At 39.4% G+C, this 22,374-nt stretch overlaps 1 protein-coding gene across 7 annotated transcripts in view; it reads left to right on the forward strand.

Annotated features, from left to right (window-relative positions):
* The window catches only part of LOC105231303 (Down syndrome cell adhesion molecule-like protein Dscam2), a 111,967-nt gene extending 97,096 nt beyond the window's left edge, over positions 1 to 14,871 (forward strand). For 2 of the 7 annotated variants that reach the window (XM_029552465.2, XM_029552470.2), the window contains exons 16-22: positions 26 to 1,342; positions 2,346 to 2,633; positions 3,290 to 3,412; positions 4,963 to 5,123; positions 5,932 to 6,061; positions 8,735 to 8,825; positions 11,309 to 14,871. In XM_029552465.2, coding sequence (XP_029408325.2) covers positions 26 to 1,342; positions 2,346 to 2,633; positions 3,290 to 3,412; positions 4,963 to 5,123; positions 5,932 to 6,061; positions 8,735 to 8,825; positions 11,309 to 11,702 — 2,504 coding nt within the window. In that variant the 3' untranslated portion in view covers positions 11,703 to 14,871. Of the gene's footprint in view, positions 1 to 25; positions 1,343 to 2,345; positions 2,634 to 3,289; positions 3,413 to 4,962; positions 5,124 to 5,931; positions 6,062 to 8,086 lie in introns of all 7 variants that reach the window. The other 5 variants (XM_029552467.2, XM_049457157.1, XM_029552466.2 and 2 more) reach the window with 4 other exon arrangements.
* The last annotated feature ends 7,503 nt before the right edge of the window (positions 14,872 to 22,374 follow it).

Raw genomic sequence — 22,374 nt, forward strand, 5'->3', positions numbered from 1 at the left:
AATCAATTTATATTCAATGTGATAGTGCCAAGTCGACCGCCTGAGGATATCCGTTGCGCTGCGTTGACCTCGCAATCGCTGCAAGTTTCCTGGCAACCGCCACCGATTTATCACACTAACGGCCTGTTGCAGGGTTATAAACTCATTTTCGAGCCCATTCTAGATGACTTCTCACTCAACAAGGACGAAGTTGAATCACGCAAGACAACCGCGCTGACCACGGTGCTGACGGGCTTACGTAAATACACCAACTACAGCATTCAAGTGTTGGCGCACACACGCATGGGTGACGGTGCACTATCCAACCCATTGTACTGTCACACTGAGGAGGATGCGCCCGAAGCGCCCGCAGACATTAAGGTGGTTGTTAGCACGCCACAATCTTTGTATGTGTCGTGGCTGCCACCAACAGAGCCGAATGGGGTCATCACAAAATTCAACTTGTATATGCGTGTGGTAAATGGCCGAGAGGAATTGAACAACGAAAAACGAAGTCTGCCGTCGCAGCAAGTGCACTTCGAAGCGAAGAATCTGCACCCACACATCGAGTATCAGTTTTGGGTGACCGCATCTACGCGTGTCGGCGAAGGCAAGAGCTCACGTGTTGCATCGCAAATCACAACGAATCGTGTGCCAGCGCGCATTGTCTCATTCGGCGGTCCGATAGTGCGACCATGGCGTTCAACGGTCACGTTACCCTGCACGGCGGTGGGCAAGCCGAAACGCGAGTGGTACAAAGCGGAAACACCACTGCGGCAAGGTGGTCTGCACAATTCACAGTTACTCGACTCGGGCGACCTAATCATTTCGAGTTTGCAAATTTCGGATAGCGGCAACTACAGTTGTCAAGTGGATAATGGCATCGGCACAGACCGTCTCACGCACGTGCTGCTTGTGCAGGTGCCACCGTCGGCGCCGGTGCTTTATGTGACCAGCGCAACTTCGAGCAGTATTCTGATGCACTGGAAGTGCGGATTCACCGGCAATGCACCCATCACTGGCTACACGCTCTTCTATCGGCGCGCCAACAGCAATATGGATGAGATGCTTTTGTCGCGTCACGCGTCAAGCCACGAGCTGAAGGGGCTGGTTTGTGGTAGCACTTATCAAATTCATTTGACTGCTCACAATAAAGTGGGAACTTCACCGGCCAGCATAACTCTGCACGTGCGCACTCAAGGCCAGTCTCCAGGTATGCCTTCGACAACCAGCTTGATTGCGCCCAACTCCACTTCGGTATTGGTGCGATTGCACACTTGGCCCGATAATGGTTGCCCCATTCTCTACTTTGTGCTACAATATCGCCCGGTTACTGATGAGGCGGAGCGCGATTGGATACTGGGTAAGTGAAGGTGGTGGCGTGATTTAGTTGTTCGTCATCGCCAATTAGCCGACAGCAAATTCAATTGAATACTTAACGCGCTATGTGTGAATTCCCAGGTTTAGATATGTAAATAGCCTTTGAGAAATAATGCAAATATTTTTGGAAGGCTTACCATTATTCCATTTCATCTTCCATCTCAAGCCCTCTTTCGAGCGATTTACTTCACCTACGACTATGAGCAAAAACTAGTAAGACTTTGTTCTTAATTTTAAAATTATTACTTTTTTCCTCAAAATTCTTGTTGACAGCTTGACCGGTCGGAAAGAACTCGGAGGGTGCCATATCTCGAAGAAAACTGTGAACATAATCTTTTTTGACCTACTTTGTCGTTGTTTTTCTTGCCTCGGCTAACCTGTGCCACATTATTCGGCCGATTGATCGTTTGTTTCAGATAGAATTAAGTATATTAAGTATAGATCCAAGGCTCATCGCCATTAGTAATGCGTTTCATGACATCCTGGTAGTCAGAAAGCCATTTTTCATAGACGTTAACGCGATGCTGCTTTCCGGAAAAAATAAGTGATTCTGGAACCAATCGTGCTTACACTTTTCTTAAGCCCAAATGACCTTTCAAAATGGTTTTTACTGATCCTCCCGATATTCCAACGGTGCCAGTAATATCTCTGACTGCTAATCGTCAATTCTTAAGCCCAAACATCGGTTGATCTTCACGGCCGTTCTCAACGAGGTTCGTCGTCATCGAGTTCTGGACCCCATTTGAATAATTTGTACGAATCGCCACAAAAAATTATCGCCGAAGGCCACTCCCAACATTCTGAACGTTTCAGCACCAGAAATTTGATTCCCCAAAAGTCTTACTATTTTTACCCAGAGTACTTTTCAATAAATATTTGCGTTTTCTCGGCTCTCATCGGCAATAAGTAGCACTGAACAGAGTTTACTGCATAAATATCATCATTGTTATTGCTCTCATTCCCCTTCATATGCTCCATCTTCACAGTATCCAACGCATTGAAACCGCAACGTCGTTTCACCATTTCCGGTCTGCAACCATCGACTCTCTACCAGCTGCGCATGGAGGCGCACAATGTGGCCGGCGTATCACAGGCCGAGTTCACATTCGTCACACTCACCAAGGATGGGGAGCAGCCACCGCCGGAGATTGTACAGCGCGGCCAACGCGGCTCGAACGTTTTCTATGGCAATGTGAATCTATTGATACCGAGCATCGCCACGTTGTCTGGCATGATTTGCACAATTGCGCTGGTGGTCATGTGCTATCGACACAGTAAGTACTGAACGCGGTGTGTGTAGGTGTATGTGGGCGGTGTGAGTGGCAGAGGACGGTGCCATGTGGTTACGAATGCCTGAGTGGGTCATCCATTGCCACCGGCAAAACAAAACAAATCAAAGCCTAACAAAGCAAACACAATACTGCCAGAAAACCTACAAACGAGTGAACAAACAAAGCGGCCGAGGTGTGAATGAACTATCGCAGGAGTACGCTAGAGATGTTGCCCGTTTGTTTAGTGCTGAGAGAGCGTAGCAGGCACGAAGTAAAAAATGGCTGGTTGTGTGGATGTATAGACAGAAGCGACTAGCAAACACACGCGGACATGAAGAACGAGTGGTCAGCATGCACACCCAATGATATGGAACCGCGTATATTCGATTTAGCAGAGCTGCACATAGGACCTACCACATACCTCGTGCACGCCGAGAAAATAAATTTCACATTGTTACAACAAATTGAATTTTAATTGCCATGACGCTGACTGCTGTGTTGCAAACAACACGGTGCGCCTACTTTGGCTGCCACTGTGTTGTTGAGCTTTGCTTTGTTTTGAAGCGCGCCGCGCTTGCGAATCACTTCCCCATCTCACATACACCCATAACTGATTTACATACATTGCTTTTTTCTTTTGCTTATTGTATATGCTTTAGAGCAAGGTAACCGCATACAAAAGGAATCACTGGAAAATCGGCAGAACTCAGAGGCTGCGCAACGGGAACGCTATTATGCCACCATTCATAAAGTGTCCATGCAGAATAACGACAAAATACCCGGTGAGTTACCACAATTGTTTCGCTATTTTTGTGTTTGTACAATTGGAAGGCTTCGTGGTCGTTGAAAAGGAAATGGAAAAACTCGCCATTGCATAAGATTTGCTTTCACAGTTCTCTGTTCGGCGGCGCGATTAATTCAGCGGTAATATTTTGCCGCGTTGTTGGCTACATTTGAAATCTTGTATACATAGAGACGGAATAAATGATAAAGACTTGCATTATGTGGTAGTCGAAAAAGTATTTTCGTATTTTGTCAACAGATGTCGTTGCAGTCGCATATCTCCAGTGCTATGATCGTCAAACGATTTTGAACCATTTAAAAAAGGTTGTCTGCGAAAAGAAGCTCGGTGTTTGGGAACCACATAATTTGTCTGTGAAAAATTTAATGGACCGAATTAAGATCTGCGATTCTTTGCTGCAACAAAATGAAATCAAACCATTTCTGAAGCGAATGGTAACAGGAGACGGAAACTGAATCAAATACGACAACAATGTGCGAAAAAGATCATGGTCCAAGTGTGGTGAAGCTCAACAAATGCTCGCAAAGCCAGGATTGACGCCTCGACGATTTAGGTTATGCTGAGTGTTTGGTGGTATTGGAAAGGAATTATTCACTATGAGCTACTCCAGCCTGGTCGAACGATTAATTCTACACTTTACTGTTAACCACTGAAGAGATTGAAGCAAGCAATCGAAAAAACGGCCAGAACTGATCAAGAGAAAGGCCTTCGTCTTCCATCAGGACAACGCTAGACCACACACGTCTTTGATGATGACTCGGCAAAAACTGTGAGAGCTTGGCTGGGAAGTTTTAATGCATCCACCAGACAGCCCTGACCTTGCACCATTGGACTACTATTTGTTGCGGTCAATGCAGAATTCCCTTAAAGGAGTAAAGTTGGCTTCCAGAGAACGCTCTGACAATTACTTCTAGCAGTTTTTCGCAAAAAGTGGTGAACCAAAATGGTACATATTTGGTTCATTAAAGTTCATCATAAATATAAAAAAAATGAATTTTGATTAGAAATACGAAAATACTTTTTCGACTACCCAATATAAAGACTGAACCCATTGCTGTAAAATAATCGATAGGTTCGTTGAAAATGTTTAGAGAAGATTTCAATTACAAAAGATTATTCAAGATTTTCTCAAACAAACTGGCGCATTACACGTTGCATTCCTCTAAAAGCTTGTCCATTCCATATGTTGTCCATATATACGTATATATATATGTATATACATGTATTTATTTAGGTATACCTACCAGCCTCGTATGCTAACGTCCAATGACATTGCTCGCCATTAAGGCAAATTAAATAAATCTCAGCGCCTTGCAACTGGCAATCACAGCCTCCCTGTGGCGTAGTCATGCGAGAAACGCAATGTCAAAGCCGACTGCGTCTCCATTTCCATTTCCATTTCAATTATTTACTAATTAGTACCGTTTGTTGTTTGTTATATGTCTGTGTGTGTGGTATGTACACACATGCTTTTCGCTATGTAAACACGCCATTGACTTTGCTTTCTCTCTCTCCCCCTTCTACCCGCAGAGACATCCGAGGATATATCACCGTATGCCACATTTCAATTATCCGAGACGGGAAACATGTCACAGCCACATCACGCCGGCCCGGCTAATACGCTTTTGCATTCCTTCATGTACCATGAGCGTGCTCTGACCGAGGGCTGCTCGTCACCACCACCCGCAGCGGTACTAAAACCAACCCAACACCAAAACCACCACCATCACCTCAACTATCATTACAACCACAGTCAACGTCCATCAAAGACAAACTATAATCATTATCAGACCTCGCCATTTCATAATATCGTGCGTTTATTTTCTTATTTGTTTGTCTCAGACTTTTTTCTTTAAACTTAAGTTGAACGCTTAAATTACGCTAGCTCTTTAAAAGGTGCCAGAAAGAGAAGGACAGGCCGCTCGTATAATCAGAGTCAGCTTTTGCTTTAGTTTTTTGCTAATTTTCAAGTGTTTTTTGAATTTTATTATTTTATTGTGTTATTTTGAAGTATCGGTGACTCTGTTTATATGCCCACTACTGTTCGAGAATGCAGTGAAGTAGTTTAAAATAGCTTGACTGCACCGCTTGCAGCGCTTTCTTGATTTTGTAATTATTTTTAGTATTTTCTTTAGAGAGCATTTCGATTTCCTTTAATTTTCATTCACGATTTTTTATAATTTTCGTTGTTGTAAATATTGGTGCAGTTTTTAGAAAATGGCAGAAAAGTAATTTAGCAGTCACGTCAGAAACACGTTTGCGAAGAACTCCTTTGCGCGCCGCTTTTAGTTAAATTAATTCAAATGAAATTATAGTGTTGACGGTAACTGTATTTTTAGAGTATTTTGAGTTTTTGATTTTTTCAGTAAATGCAAATCCTCCTCCTGGCTCGCTTCAATCTCATGCCAAGTAACAGCGTCGCACGCAAATTAATTGACTTCTGCATTTTCCCCTTTCTCGTTTCATGCGGCTTCGCACGCTGCGCTGCTTTGCGTTTAGTCCTCGAAGAACCGGCGCCGGCACTCGCGCAAAACGGAGCCGGAGAGCGAAGAGTCCGAATCGGATCAGGATCAATTGACCTCAAGCCGCACAGAGTCTTCCAATCAGCACGAGGGAAAAATCAAGCACAGTAAGTTCCGCAATATGTTGTTGTTTTTGTTTTTATTGTTTAGCGCTTCATACACTCCCGCTGGCACACGCAATTTGTATGCATGCGTTTCACACAAGACTTACACATATTTCAGTTGATTTACGACTGCGTTGAGGGAACAGTTATGAACTCGTATTGCGAAAGATGAGTGCAAACTCAAACGAATACCGTCAAAATACCAAGTTGTTCAATAAATTTTGTCGTTTGATAAGAAAAACACAATTTTGTGATTAAAAATACACTTACTTATTATTCAATATAATCTCCCCAAACATTAATACACTTGCTCCAATGAACCTCCAATCTGTGGATCCCATCCCTGAAGAGAGAATCCGCAAGATCTGCAAAATACGCTTCAACAGCCGTTATGACCTCTTCATTTGCTGAAAAACGCTTGCCATGCATACATTTTTGAGTTCTGGAAACAAATGGAAGGCACTAGAGGCCAAATCTGTTCAATGCGGCGGATCCTTAAACAATTCGAACTTTAATTCATGAATTTAGCCATTGTCAAAATGCTCTTGTGACACGGTGCAGTGTCCTGCTGAAAAACTATTTTCTTTCTGCAAACCGGGTATTTTTTTCACAAATTTTTTACTTCAAATGGTCCGAAAGGTTGCAAAAATATTCAAAATTAATTGTTTTAACAGTTGGCAAGTAATCCACAAACAACTCGTTTCGAAGCCGAAAAACCAGGTTCACACCACTCTTTAGCATCTTTTTTTGATTGAGGATCATAGTTAAAGACCCAAGTCTCATCCATAGTAATGAATCGATGCACAAAATACACTTTATCCTTTCTAAAACGCTCCAAATGTGTCTGAGAAAGTCGCATTCGAATGTGTTTTAGTTCCATTGTTAGCGAATTCGGCACCCATTGTGCACACAGCTTTCTAAAACCCAAAATTTCACTTAAAATATATCTCACTGTGTCTAATGAGGTGAGTAGAGCCTCTACTAAATCTCTCTCAGTCATTCGACGATCTTTCAAAACGATATCCTGTATTTTGGCTATGATTTCTGGTGTTGATGCGCTTTTTGGACGTCCTTCATGTGAATTGCCTTCAGGGCTTGTACGACCAACCCATAAGCAACCCATCTTTCTACTGTTCCATTTGTAGGTGAACAATCATTATACACTTTTAACATTCGTTCGTGAATTTCTTTTGATGCTACACCTTCCAAAAATAAGAATTTTATCCCTGCACGATAATCAACTGTTTCCTTTGTAAAAAACTACTGTGACACGGCGACACCAAATGGCTTGTAAACAAAGAACGACATGACCGATTGATATTAAACTTCACATACATATGAAGAGTGAAAAACAAAAAAAAATTTTGGCCAGCAACAACGCCGTCTTTTATCGAACATCAAAACTTATTGGACAACCTGGTGTTAAGTTCCTTTGCTGATTTTGAATCAGTTTTATCAGTTATGTGCAAAAACATTGCAATTAGTGTGCCTTAAGGTTTATCAGCTTGGAAAGCTCAGTTCTTTTTGACGACGTCATACTAGCTATGCTTTACGATGTTGCTAAGCGTCATCGTTCGAAAAAGCTGATACGATTTTAGAACGGATTACGTTCTCAAAGACAGAAGCTTGAATGCAAAGCTTCGAAAACAGGCACACAGCTCTCTGTTAATTTTTTTGCACATAATTTCATTGGAAATATAGACTGTATTTGACGAGTTCAGCACCCAGTACTTCCTGCACATGTATTACAAAACCCCCGTTTTGAACACTTTCGTACACCGTTAGACTGCAATCACACAGCCGAACAGCAGTTCGTTTTCTTTGTAGTGAGTTCCATCTCTGATTTCAGCTCGTAGTTGTACCTCTCCAAGCCAAATGTTCAACCTTTTCCGCCAAGCCAAGCAAGTTGTGTACTGTAATTTCGTCAGTTAAACTCACTTCAATCCATTCTTTTACCCAACTCATTAGCTTGCTGTGAAAAGAAATAAGTTAAAATGTCTTGTTTCGTTTTCTGCATTCTCTTCACAGACTCGAAAAAAATGCAACATTTTCTAAATCACAACACATCGCAAACATATCTGTAGTAGCACGTGCAGGCGAACGGCCGCACAGCAACACACGTACAACTACGTAGACCACTGAGCAGAGAAGCAGGACGTCAGAGAGCGCACTGCAGCTCTCACCTATGTTCTTTAAACTACTTACACACATTTGCAAATTGACATAGACTACACACGCACACAAGCACATGCAGGCGCCCTCAGTGTCAGATTTGCCCAAATAATGAACACTAAAATTCAAAAATACACAAACTTGTTTGTAAATAGCAATTAGTCCATTTGACAATCGGCCAAGCAGTAGTCAATCTCAGTCAACAATCATTTACACACATTGTCCTCATAAGAGCAAACAAATACCAGCGAAAAGCAAATAAACAAGAAATCAAGAAAAAGAAAACGAAAACGAATGCAAATGCTAATGTGTAAACTTGTCAGAAGAACGGTAGATTTACACGTATCCACTCAGCTGCACAGCGGCGCATACATACATACATACATATACTCACCCACACACACACGTATACATATATCTAGTAAGAGTAAGAGAGTGTGAGCGGTGAATTGTGAGTGAAATGTGAAAATATGTATAACTGTGAATCTTCCTCCCACCCCGCAGGTATCATCTACCATGGAGCACAATCAAGCACATCCTCAGATCTCTCACCAATGTCCGAACAAAAGTCATTGCCACGACGCGGTCGCTCAAGGTACCATCATCAACAATATCAGTTTTCCACAAATACCACACCGCGCCATCATAACAGTAGCAAAAACAACAACATGAACACCACATCCGGCAACGGTGCCACCAAGATACTATCACCGCGCGGTGTTTGCGGTAGTGCTAGTGGTGGTGGTGGTGTTAGTATTAGTGGTAGTGGTGGTGGTGGTGGTAATCTGAAATCAATCTCAAGCACATTCAAATCACAAGACTCCATACAGTGTCACATACCCACGCTGGTGAAGTCACCGTCTGTAACACAGCAACAACATCAGCAACAACTACAAAAACATCAACTACAAAAAACCAATGTCACCACCAATGCAACCACAAATAGTTTTAACAGTACGAACAGCAGTAGTTGTAGTAGTAGCATCGCCACCTCCAATAAAAACAAACTATCACAGCAACCCCTCTTGATCACCCCCAAATTAGCACATCACCCACAACATCACAACTTGATCGGCGCCCCACACCCCACAACTCAACTCAGTCAATCCGATACAACGACCGACCTACTAGACAATAGTTGTAACAATCCCATTGCATCGCTCGGCCCCGTCACTTGCATGCCATCATCACAGTTCCGACCCATACCCCATAAAACGGTGCCCGCATCGGTGGCGAATGCCAATGTTAGCGGCGATAGTGTAGGCACCATACTCAACCCCTCCACTGCTCCCCTATCGTCCAAGTTCTTTTCGGCCACCACGCTGCCCAAATAGGATACGGCCAATGGCGGTAGTCTGGACCTCGACGGCGGCAGCTTGATGAGCAGTCTCGGCTACGACAGTGAAATATCCTGCACCTATATGGACCCCATCGATCAGACATGAGATTAGTGCATGCTGGGCTTGGACGGTCCAGAAATGGTGGAGGGCGTAGAAGTCGCGCAACTAAAAGTGGAATTGTATTAGATCGATAAGACGATCGTCCATCTGAATGCTTGAAAGACGTTGTAGTGTAGCTAGAAATTCATTGGGGTAAACCTGCTGGGCGGGGGTAATCTACTAAAAGTTTAAAATATAAAATAAGAAAGACATTTCGAAATCCAAGTGTCATGTTGGGAAGGGATAATTTACTAAAAGTATAAAGTATATAAGAAGGACTTTTCTGAATCTAAATTTCTTTATTAAATGGGGCGCTCGGTGGAATTTCAAATTCCTTATAAGCGTTTTTATTGAAAATATTTTTAATCCAGAAATTGAATGTCATGACAAAATAAGCTCGACCCTAATGTTTTAGATTAATTAATCGTAACTCGAGGCATAACGGTGAGTCTTTCAAAGTGAAAACTATGGATTTATCTAGAAGAGCGCATAAATGTTAACGAGTCAGAAAATAGGGAGAATTCGAACACCAATTTTTGGAATATCACCGAAGTAAAAATGGGCTCTCAATTTTACCCGAATCCTCTAATATTTCTTACTTACGTGTCCATATTGTAAATATCGAAATTATAGTATTGAAGAGCACTTGAAAATTTCGAGATTTTCAGAAAAACTCTCTCAAGTTTCGATAAATTTCAACTTTAGCCTCCATCATCACAAATCTCTACTGTTCGTGGATATTTACTTACAAGCGTTTGTGTGCCAGGACCTTTCTTCTGAGAAATACATGTTTGTGAGATTTTAGGTGTTGCGATAACTATAAATTAATTTCCAAATGCTAAATATGGGGAAAAACAACAATAACTATTAGATATATTGAAAGACAGCCATTAGCATTAGAAGTCTATTAAGGGAGCTCTACGCGAGAGCCGTAATCCATTTGTGTATGGAAATCAGTACATCCCAGCAGTGAAGTGAACTAGCTCAAAGGTAGCACATGCTATTAATATGGATCACGAGTCAACTTAGGCAGCCAAAGGGTATCTTAAAATTGTGTCCTTTAATATAAATAAATGCTTGAAGAATTGTAATCTTCCGGAGATTAACTAAATAGTTTTCAAAATAAGCCAGTTTAGAGTAAACTACGGGCTCAGAAGCCTTCAAGATTTTAATATTGATTTTTAAATTAAATTTTTTAGACTCAAACAGAAAAGTATAAATTATAACAGTACTTAATATTATAATTAGAAATAATTAATTAAATTTTTACTACTGAGCGTCTTTTGGCTTCGGGCTTTCAGTCTGGAGACTCCCGTTACAGACTAGTTTACGGTTCGGGTAAGTCTGTTGTCAGTCTAGTTTCAGACCTCACGAGCCTAGTTAAGGCTTCACTGCAGGGACGCAATTGAGCCAACACACTGACATACACACATGCACACACATACACGCACTTATAAACAAACTTATACGCATATGTAACTTTGCTTGCTGCATGAGACCGAACGTAATATGTATTCCCCTCAAATCTTCCACCTTAAAAACATGCACTAACCAACAACCTACAACCAACAACAAAAAACAACAATAACAACGTTAAATGATAATAATTGCAACAACCACAACAACAACAACTGAGCAGAGCTGGAGGTATACGCACCCTGCATCCGTTGCAGCTGCAGGCTGAATGCAACGTAATGCCCAGCAGCGGCTTCCATCAGCTGCCCGTCGAGACCGAGCGCATCGAACTGTCCGAGGTGGAGTGCGATGTGGACACACTGAAGAAACTGAAATTGGGTATGCGCTCGACGTTGTGGTCGAGACCGTCGTCGACCACCTCACAGCTGCAGCAAAAGCAACAGCAACAGCAGGAGACGCGCTGCGTGCAGCCACCGCCGCAAAAGACTCAACAACATGCTCAGTCGGCACAGCAGCAGCAGCAGCAACAACCACAACAGTCGCGACAACAACACTCGCCGGCACCGGCCCCGCAAAAATTGCTGAGCGAGAAGTCTGATTACTCGATATCCGTGTGAGATTAGAAGTTGCAGCAGTTTTAAGGTTGTGGTGCACACAGGGGCCAAGTGGCCACACGCCACACATAAAAGGGTTTGCTGCTCCATTAACGGTAAATTGATTAATTTACTGGAAATGTGTGTCAAATATCGGTGTTTGGTGAATAACTCTTGCCGCGCACTTTCAACTGACCAACGGATGGGTCTCGAACGAGGTATAAATACCAGTAGTGAATGAGAATGTTGATGTTGTTGTTTTACATAAATGCATAGCTATGTCATTCCTTACGAATTTCCCACGCGTTAAGAGTACCCCATTTGTAAGAACCTTTGACTCCCACGAAATTGTCACCCCCCTCTCTTTTTCTCGCTGGAAACTCAACTCTGCACACGCCCACAAAGGAATACAGATGAATTTAAACTTTCGGACAATCAATCAAAATTTCTACAAGACTTAAAATAATATATACACACACGAACACACACACACACACGCAAACATTTTACCCATTTTTGGTGATGCCGCATGTAAAAATCATTCCCACACCCCCCTGAATGCTTAACCAAACTCTCAAACCAAACGCCCTCCCCACCACCTACCCAGCGTTTAGTTACTCTTTGTATGTGTTGGTTAATATGTTAGTCAGTAAGAGCTTGAGTCAACTTGAGGTTGTATGTGCGAGGTTTTATATAAATACCTGCTTGTATATCCGATAAAGTCAGAGGTAAGTCATCAGCATAACTGTTTAAGATTAAGGAGGGTGCCAAAGCGGCTCAAATGGAACGAAATTAGAAACAAAAGTGTAAATATTCATTACTAGTTGGAAACCACGTTAATTGTATATATGTATGCGAATTCATATTGGTATGATTTATTAAAGTGGCGAAGAGTTGGCCTCAAGATTTCGGCATCATAAGGTTGTTAAAAGCTGACTTCCCAGCAAGACGGCGCTAGAGCACACATGCTCTGCCAAACACTTAGATGTTTCCCACTCTCTTGAAACCAACTGCTCGTGACCATTTACTTTTGTGTTTGAGAGAAGATATGTATGTTTTGAAGAATTTAACTGTTTATATTTGTATTTGTAAATGTGTATAGATCATAGGTTAAGTAATGAGATTTTAATGGAGATCATATTGTTTGTAATGATTTTTATACTGACTGATGTTACAAAAGTAAGTTATTGACATACAATACGATTAACTAAATGCGCGTATAATACTTGAGAAGAGTATTACGGTACTTGCCGCTATCTCACTGTAACATACTACTATTTACCGAATATAAAGTAATACTTAATACTCATATTTTTAACAGTCGAAATTCAGGCAACAACTACTCGTTACTCGTAACACGTTAGACAAGTTTCAATATGATGATTTATGGGCATTCGGAGAACTACTAGGGTCCTCATTTACATATATTATTATTGTATTTGCTTTGATAATAAATATTGATGGAATGTGGAACCATATATTCAGTATGTACAAAATATTGTAGATAAATATAAAAAGTAGTCATAACTTATTGTTAATGGAAGAGAATTTTAAATTTTGAGCGCAAGCTGAAAATGAGTAAAAAGTATTAACAGAATTGCATTTATTTATAACAGTATTCACCCAAGCAATGTTTATACTTCAATATTCGATGAACCTCAAGTTTCGGAATTCTTAAAATAAAAACCAAAAACAAAAAAAAAACAAGTACATTTTTATAGAGGAAATCAAACTCGCATAATGCTGGAGAGAAAAGAGAGCAGCATTGTGACAATTTAATTCATGAAAAAAGATCATACGAAAAATCAAAAAAAAAATTATAATAAAACAAAAAAAAACTACAAAAATAATAAATAAATAAATAAATAATGAGAAGTACACGTAAACGATTTCTTGAATATTTTTATTTTGTCATAAGAACATTTCGGAAACCATGTGCCAAATTCAAAATTTATGAAACAAAATACAAATTTAAAAATTGACATAAATCATAAGCATAACTGTAAGCATAGACTCTAGCTAGTAAAGCATAAATAACGAAATACAAGGTATCCAAAATTATGCGAATAAAGTCTGTAGTTTTGTAAAAAAAATCTGTATTTTTTAGCATAAAAAAGAAATTCAAATATTAACCAAAATACTAAATAATCAAAATCGTGCAAAATTTATGCGCAAAAAATGAGTAAAACAAATCAAAATGCGCGACAACAAATAAGAAACTGAGGAAAGCGAGGAATATGAGGAAAGGGAAGCAACTGTTCGAACTGCTCGGTCTGAACTGGGGCTAAATTCGCATAAACGCCTAAAAGTAGGCAGCAGTGAAATTGCTCACAACTCTCAGTCACTCGCATACTTTGCATTTAGCACAGTCTAGCATACGGCGGTTATACTTCTAGAGTAACTTCCGTGCTTACAAGCGGGTAGCTCTAGCCAACGAACCAAATCGTAATCAAATAACAACAACAAATATTTAAGTGATGGCGAGAAATTATGAGAGAACTATTATCAATTAAACATAAACTAAGTAGTGAAGTATCTTTCGAAATTCAGCTAAATACAGTTACTCGTAGGTATATATATATATATATATGTAATTACAACAATATTGTCTGACATAACATATACATGTAAATATATTCATTTCCGGAACTCTTAATGTTTAGACGTAAACAATAGAACGAACTCAGCTACAGTCCGAGCGCGGGTTACAGCGTGTGCCAAAAATACTATATACTTTCAACCAATACTTTCCAAACACCTAAAACTAACCAAACCGAAATACAATACAAAAACAAAAACAAAAACAACTGCAAACAAAAATCGACAAATATATTAAGCAAGAAAGCAAAAGCAAAAGCAAAAGCAAAAGCGTTGCAAAGCTGAATCCAAAAGCCAAATCATTTCAATGGCCTCAGGCTTGCAGACACGAAATGCAACCGTTTTCTGTTTCACGAGTTAATCACATCGAATTGTACGAATTTAGTATAATAAATTAATATGTAACAGAGGTGACAAATTTGTACTGAGCATAGCAACAATCGAAAGGTTTTTTTTTGATCATTTTGAATGGGAATCATGGAATTCCAATCAATACCCTCATACTGTTATATAAAAGTAGTCATACGCATGTATGTATATATGCAAAATTACAATTAGTCTGAAATCAAAGTCAACAAATTATTTGAATTTATTAACAACAAAAATACAAGTTTAAATGATAATAAAGCGAATGTGTGGCAACGCAGCAAAAGAGACAAAGCAAAGTGAGAACTCGATAACCACAATCAAAATGCCAAGTAATCATAACTAGTGTAACGATTATTGATACTTGTGTAATGTACTATTTAAATATTAACTAGCACAAAATGATTAAAACATTAAATTGAAGTAACAAATTATATTAAATGTGTAAAATAAATTATACAATATTTAAAATCTAAAATAGTTGGTTGCGCTTCATTAAGAAATCAAAGAAGTAAGTATTTTCAATTTGACAACGCTTTTGGTGATTTTGTTCCTAATAAAAATGTATTTATTACTATTACTCTAGAAGCTCTTCAGATCAAAAAAAATCTAGCTGTCATACGTCCAAACAGCAAATATGCCCATAACCTTCCTCCTTATTCATTATTGAACTCGCGAAGCACGTATTCTTTTGTGAACAAAACTAACATTGCTTTTAAAGGGTGATCTATTTCAAAAATACCTACTTTTTTAAAGAAAAAACACAGAAACTCTAAATATAATGCCGAATATTTATTATCATTCGAAAGAACATTATTTGGCATATACTTTTTTTTAAGATTATCTCTTTCAAATATTGGCCGCGGCTACGTCTCAGATGATCGAGCATTTCGACAGGTAACTGGCGAATAACACGCGTGTTGTTTTGCTCCAAGGCCTGAATCGAAGCCGCATTGTCCTCACAGGAAAAGTTTTACGTGAAATTACCTGCTCAGCGTCTTAAGTCCATTGATTGATGCGATATGTGGGAAGTGACACCGTCTTGTTGAAACCAAATGTCGCCGAGATCACTAGCTTCAATTTCAGTCAGTTATCATCGATAATGGTCGCCGTTGACGGTTACGTTCTTACCAGCATCATATTCGAAAAAATGATTTCACCGGCCCACAAACCACCCCAAACCGGTGTTTTTCTAAATTAAATGGCAGATCTTCAATATCTTCAAGATTTAGTCTAGACTTAGTCCTAAAAGCGGCAATTTTACGTGCTTACATTCCCATTAGCCAGAAACGGGCCTCATGGCTGAACAAAATTTATCTGATGCCGATGGAGCGAAACGATGCCACTTGCGAAGGCCAAGTGGCTTCAGTTCTTGCACAAGCTTTATTTTGTACGCTATTTACGCTAAGATCTCGACGTAAAATGCGCCAAGTCGTTCCATATATCAATTCGAAGTGCTGCGAACGGCGCCGAATCGACTCTGCTATACATAGTGTGCTGGACGACCTCTATTCGGTCGAATGTTATCCAAAAATGAATGCCGGGTCTCAAGATGTTGCGAATAGCACGCTCAGTAGGTCGATTAGGTTGACCATAAGTTGAGCGAAGCGTGCGATTTTTCAGGCGTAAGTCCTTCCGTGATGAAATGCCAAACAATATTGAACAAAAATAACATGACAGCTTGACACGACTCACGTGTGATGTGTCAAAAAAATTCTTTTGAAAAAATACCTGTCCTTGGATCATCCTCTATAGCCCATTGCATTTTCATATTAAATCAATAAGATGATATTTTAGCACGAACATGTTTGTTGTACGTTCTACCCGCTGAAGTAATTCGATTTCTCCAAGGCGTCGTATTCAACGTCATTTACTGGTAAGTGATCTTTCATATTGAGAAGATCAGTTTTAGGTTCATTGGAAACTCTACCTCTCTGACATCGGCGCTGGTTTGCCATTCGCCCTCTGTCCTCTTCTGTTAAAGGCCCCAATAATCCTTTTAGAGGGAGCTTAATATTTTTCTCGCAAAACTCGTAGAAATTCTAGCTCCTTAAAAGCATTCTTCTCAGCATTACCCCAACAGAGTAATTATACTATTCTAGGGCAACGGTTGAAGAGCTTTTCGTTCTCTAGGAAACTTAACGTTGAAAAACCCTTATCAAGTGTGTTGAATTATTTGTAAAAAAATGTCAGTTAGGTGCCCTCTACCGGAAATGAGAAACTATAAATTTTAAGAGCTTTTTAACGAAGAATAATTTTCAAGGATTTAATTATTTTGTCGGCAGAGAATGTAGATTTTCAATATTCTCTGTTGTTGTTAGAATCAGAGAATGTTAACACGCTCTGCTATAACTCATGGCAATGCAGTTTTCCTACGAGGCACCTACCGGCCAGTAGTGGTAGTACAAGCACTGCTTTGCCGACAGAATCTTAACATGGAAAATTGGAGAAATATTGGGAACAAATCAGTCAGAACAGCGAATGTTAATCAATATTATTATCGAATTTGAATTAGAGAATGTTAATAAAGTGTAAAGGCGCCAATGTTGCTGCACTAAAATATAAATTATTATGAGGGAACATCGAAAAGTGCAAGGGGACTCAATATATTTAAATTTCGCATTTTTTTGATTTTCATTGTTTTAAATTTTTATTAGCGATCTTGAACGGCGGCAACAAATTCCTCCGTTCGCACATATTTTTGGTATAATTTCAATCTGGCCGTTCCAGTCATTCCAATTGTTAAACGTCAAAACCTACCCAATCCAGTCAACTGTCAAAGTTCGGTAGGTGAGTGGCTCTCACATTTCCAGTGACAGGAGAGTTGGGGATCTCTTTATCTGTGATTTGCGCCTTCTTTATTTATTAACAATCTCTGCTGTTAGCGGGGACCTGAACCTGTAGGTGAGTAACTGAAGGATATTAGTTTTTCTAAAGTCGTGTTTAGCCGTCACAGATGCAGTTATAAGCAAACATTTCTTAGCACAACATGTTTTAATATGGGAAAGTACCGCCGAAACATACAAAAATAGTCCGCGTTAGAAGTACGAAAGTACGAGGAAACCCCTATGAATAATATGTCATCTACAGGTTGAGGGAAAAGTAGTAAATATAGAGTTACAAAAGCCCTTCTTCCTTCATATTAGCTCTGTTTAGAGCTAAACTAAAGCAAAAAGAGCTTATGTATATGGGAAAGGATGGAAGGAGACGAACAATAAGAAAAGTATTAACAAAAATGACAATCAAATGCACATTCATAACAACAACAACTTTTATGGTTGCACTAAAAACAAAAATACAGCCTCAGCCGCACGACAAAACAATTTACTTCCTACTGCGAAGCAGTGTAGAGCAACAACAAACAGCAACAACTCGAAATCGCTGCAAAGAAACCAGACGGCAAATGTCGACAATGCTGAACGTAACTGTTGTTTTCGCGAAGAGATTCGCAGTACACACCGTCAATGAATACGAAGAGGCAGTTTGCAACTTCTGTAGCAACAACAAACGCCTGACACAGACTTTTGTTATGCCAAAGCGGAAATAAAGCAGAAGCGTCGCGACAAAGTTGATTCGCATTCAAATAACAACAAAAATAAAGCGCGACTTCGAGACTTTGTCTTTATAAGATATAAACTGTAAAGAGGGGCGAGTGGTTCCCTTATATTAAATGTAGGCGAACAACCCACTCTCAGAGCGGTTTAGTGTTTTATTAGTGGCCTTGGATAACCAAATTCTCCAGCTTCGAGACGCTTCCTCTTTTACACTGTTATCGATGGTCAATATTTCTATTGTTGGTTATCGAAAGCGATTTTTGCTACCTTCTTGTGTATTCATCAAAGGCGTATTTTCTACTTTATTTGTTTAATTTACCGTTGCAATATCGACTATCGGCCTAAATTTTGCGAAACTCTAAAACAAATAGTTTCACTTCAGTGCCACTTGCAACCGGCTCACAAATATGCATACGGGCTTGGCCAAGCCAAAAATTTCAAAATGGGCACAAACACATGCACAAACGTATAAATGAAATGGCGGAACTGTTGCAAGCTGAAATTAAGTCTATGGAAAGACCCGTTTGTTTTGCAAAAGTAACTTCGCCGCGCTTTCCTTGGTTTGTTCTTACAGAATGCATTTGACAGATAATACAGAACTTGGCTATGACGTTTAAAATAAAATATACATAAGCTGATATTTCTTTTTTTAATTTTATTTGCGACGTTTGCTTTGAAAATTTTGTGAACTTCCGCTCCTAATAACTCAATTATTTAGAAACACTTGTATATGTGGCAGCATTTGAGCTAACGGTATTTATCTCTACGACCATATACTGCAATCCATAAATTGTCCAATAGCTTTTAAATATTTATGCTAAGTACCTCCCGGGCTTCTGCATGCTTGAAGAGGTTTGTTGTTTACCTTTGTAACTCATACGCCACGGCGCACAATTCAGATATGTAAATATTGTAATAGCACAATGCGCCATCCTAAGGTGATGATCAAATAGGTGGTATTAAAGTACAGTTAGGGATATTTATAATCGTGGTCCATTTCTTCAACTACGAACAAATTTTAAAGCGGATTTACAAATGAGGCCTCTTTCTAAAATTGAATAAATTTCAAGAACTTAGAAACATTTGGGTTGTCTAAATTTTACGCATTTGTATTACTGTTGTCAGAAAGTGCAATCCTTTCGCTTTGTCCGCAGTTGTGTTGTTCTTCTCTTTCTTTTGGTGGTCTCTTTATTTGTTTTCTTGTTAAGCAACTGCTCTGTCGTGAATCACTTAACCACCGCTGAATGAATCAATCACCTTTCCAATCAGTTAGATAGTGTAATGAAATATGTGTGTGTGTGTGAAAATGTTTTAAACTTCGGCGCTCGATTACAAACTCTTCCGTGCACTTTGCCGCGGCATCCACAGGCCGTTGGTTGTGGCTCTGCGCGTTCGCACCACTACTTTCGCCGTTGCACTAACTTTAAGCGGTTCCCAGAGGTCAACGGCAGGATAAGAGTGACTTTATTTTTGTTTGCATGAAATTAAATTTTGCACGCAGAATTTCAACGGCTACTCTTGGAGTTGCGAGGAGGCTGGCACTGACAGAAATAAATATTTGCCCACTTGCAGTTGGTTGGCTGCCTTCAGGCTAGCTGCTTTGCTAGAGTTGCTGTTTCCGTTTGCATTCGCAAATTTTGGCAAAGTTTTGAACGCGTTTGTTTCCTCACTGTTGTTGTAGTTGAGTTTCGTTTACTTTTCATTAAAGTGTAAATGTGCCATTCCGCTTTGCGTGCTGCTTCTCATGAAGTTTCTTAAGCCTTACTGAAATTCGCTTGACTAAAAGTGCCAAAATCCTTGGCAGCATAGCTATAAACACAGAAGTTTCAATTAGTGCTTGTGAACTCATCACTCGTTATTGGTTTCTAAGATGCTCATTGAGATTCAATCATTATAAGAGTCAGATACTTTTGATAAATGTTGCAAGATTTCGGGAAAATGTCGCTTGGTTTAAGCTTTTGTCGATTTTATGAGATTTCTTTCTCCACACACTTATGCACATACGTGTATGCCAGTGCTCAAAGTTAAAGCGGTTAAATAAATAATTTAAACAGTTTATGTCCTCATTCTCATTCTATTCGTTGCATAGTGGCACCAATTAGAGCACAAACCTCAAATGCATTTATCTCAAAAATGGCACTGCAAAAGTTTTTGCTCTGCGAAAGTGATGACAGTTTGTTCTAACGCATGGTTATATAATATATTTACAGTACAGTTCGTATCTAACAAAATTAATATTTCCAATTGTAACTGTGTCACTTGTGTCAAACAAATGAAATCAAATAAAGTAAATTTTCAAAAATCAAATTTAGTCAACACTTGGGCGGGATTCATAACTTTTTGTTAAAATCATCAATTTGCAAACATAATTTTGTTACCGAAGTTTTGGGCAGTTCTACTTTAAAATCTGAAATTCATTTACTCACACTTAGCTTGTGCAGAGCAAGTACTTATTCCTCCTCCAATGACTACCCCCTCATAGGTTGAGGGCTTCGAATGCAACTCAAACTCTCAGCGTTTCGTTCCAGTCGAACAATATGCTTTGCTGTGTACTTTATGTAAGACTTACAAAGTCTGAGCCTAGACTCGAGAATTTGGTATTAATGTTGTTGTCTGAAGACATGACCTCTAAGTTACGGCGAAATGAAGGCGGTTTGTGCTTTGAAAAGTGTATCAAATAGTAATTCCATGCAAATCTATTTTACTATAAAAGTTGTACCATATAAGACACTGTTTCGGAGCGATTTATCTAGCTATAGCTGACTGATTTGCTAAACTTTGATATCTCAATTCGCTGAAAGCGCATACTCACACCCACACATAGAAATCTTGTGGACTTATGGCTTGGCGCTGCCACGAAGCCACCAAGCCACCCTGGCATTCAAGCGTTTTAATATCTCCATATAACCATTTGCATCCACTTCAAGCGCTGCACGCCATCCTTCCATCCGCAAATCGCTAACAACAGGCACTCCAATACATATGCACATGCGTACATATGTCTGTATATCAGCTCATATGAAAATTCGTATCGATATTTTTTAAATTTTCCACATCATTAGATTAACTCACTCGAGTGAATTTTTCATCTTTCACGAAAGCCACAAGCACTCGTCTACATATACATGTTTAGTATATACATATGTATAAATTTGTATACATTATTGCAACGTTGAACAGGTTATAAGATTGCAAGAACTTAGAAAGCATTTTTTCTTCTAAAAATAGAGATATTACCATTATGGATATGAGCAGCCTACCGGCGATTCTCCATGAAAAATTTTCTACTTACAAAATATGCATACATATGTATATTTATATTGGGCAGTCAAAAAAGTCTTTTCGTATTTCTAATCAAATTTCAACTTATTTTTTTTATATTTCTAATGAACTTTAATGAACAAAATATGTAGCATTTTGATCGACAACTTTTTGCCATTTTTCCGCTAGAGACATTATTCCATCAGTGTAAAACTTTTCTGGTTTCTCGACGAAAAACTGCGACAAGTAATTTTCACAGGCTTCTCTTGAAGCCAACTTTACTCCATTAAGAGGGTTTTGCATTGACCAAAACAAATGGTAGTCCTATGGTGCAAGGTCAGAGCTATATGGTGGATGCATCAAAACTTCACAGCCAAGCTCTCTCAGTTTTTGCCGAGTCATCAAAGATGTGTGTGGTCTAGCGTTGTTCTGATAGAAGACGAAGCCCTTTCTGTTAATCAGTTGTGCCCGTTTTTTCCGATTGCTTGCTTCAATCTCATCAAACAAACGTAGAATCAATCGTTCGACCAGGTTGGAGCAGCTCATAGAGGATGATCCTTTCCAATCCATCCAAACAATCAACATAACCTTATTCAAGGACCAAAGCCATCTTCGGAATAAAATTGGATTGTGTTTTTGTATGACTCTCTATGTGGTTCAGTTATCATTATTACATTCTTGGCATGACTGACGTCTAATGGTAGAACGGCGTTACTGACTGAAATTATTTTTTAGCTGACCAGGTGGTAATATATATATATGAAAGTACCTTAGGTCCGTCAGGTAAATTTCAGACTAGTTTGTTTTCCATTTGAAAAAATTAAATTTTTTGACTAGTTCTTTTCTTAGTTGTTCTTTTCTAAAAATCAAATATTTACGTACATACAATACAGTACGTATTACGCTTGTTAATCAGA

The sequence above is a fragment of the Bactrocera dorsalis genome, chromosome 5, assembly GCF_023373825.1.
Source record: "Bactrocera dorsalis isolate Fly_Bdor chromosome 5, ASM2337382v1, whole genome shotgun sequence".
Lineage (NCBI taxonomy): Eukaryota > Metazoa > Arthropoda > Insecta > Diptera > Tephritidae > Bactrocera > Bactrocera dorsalis.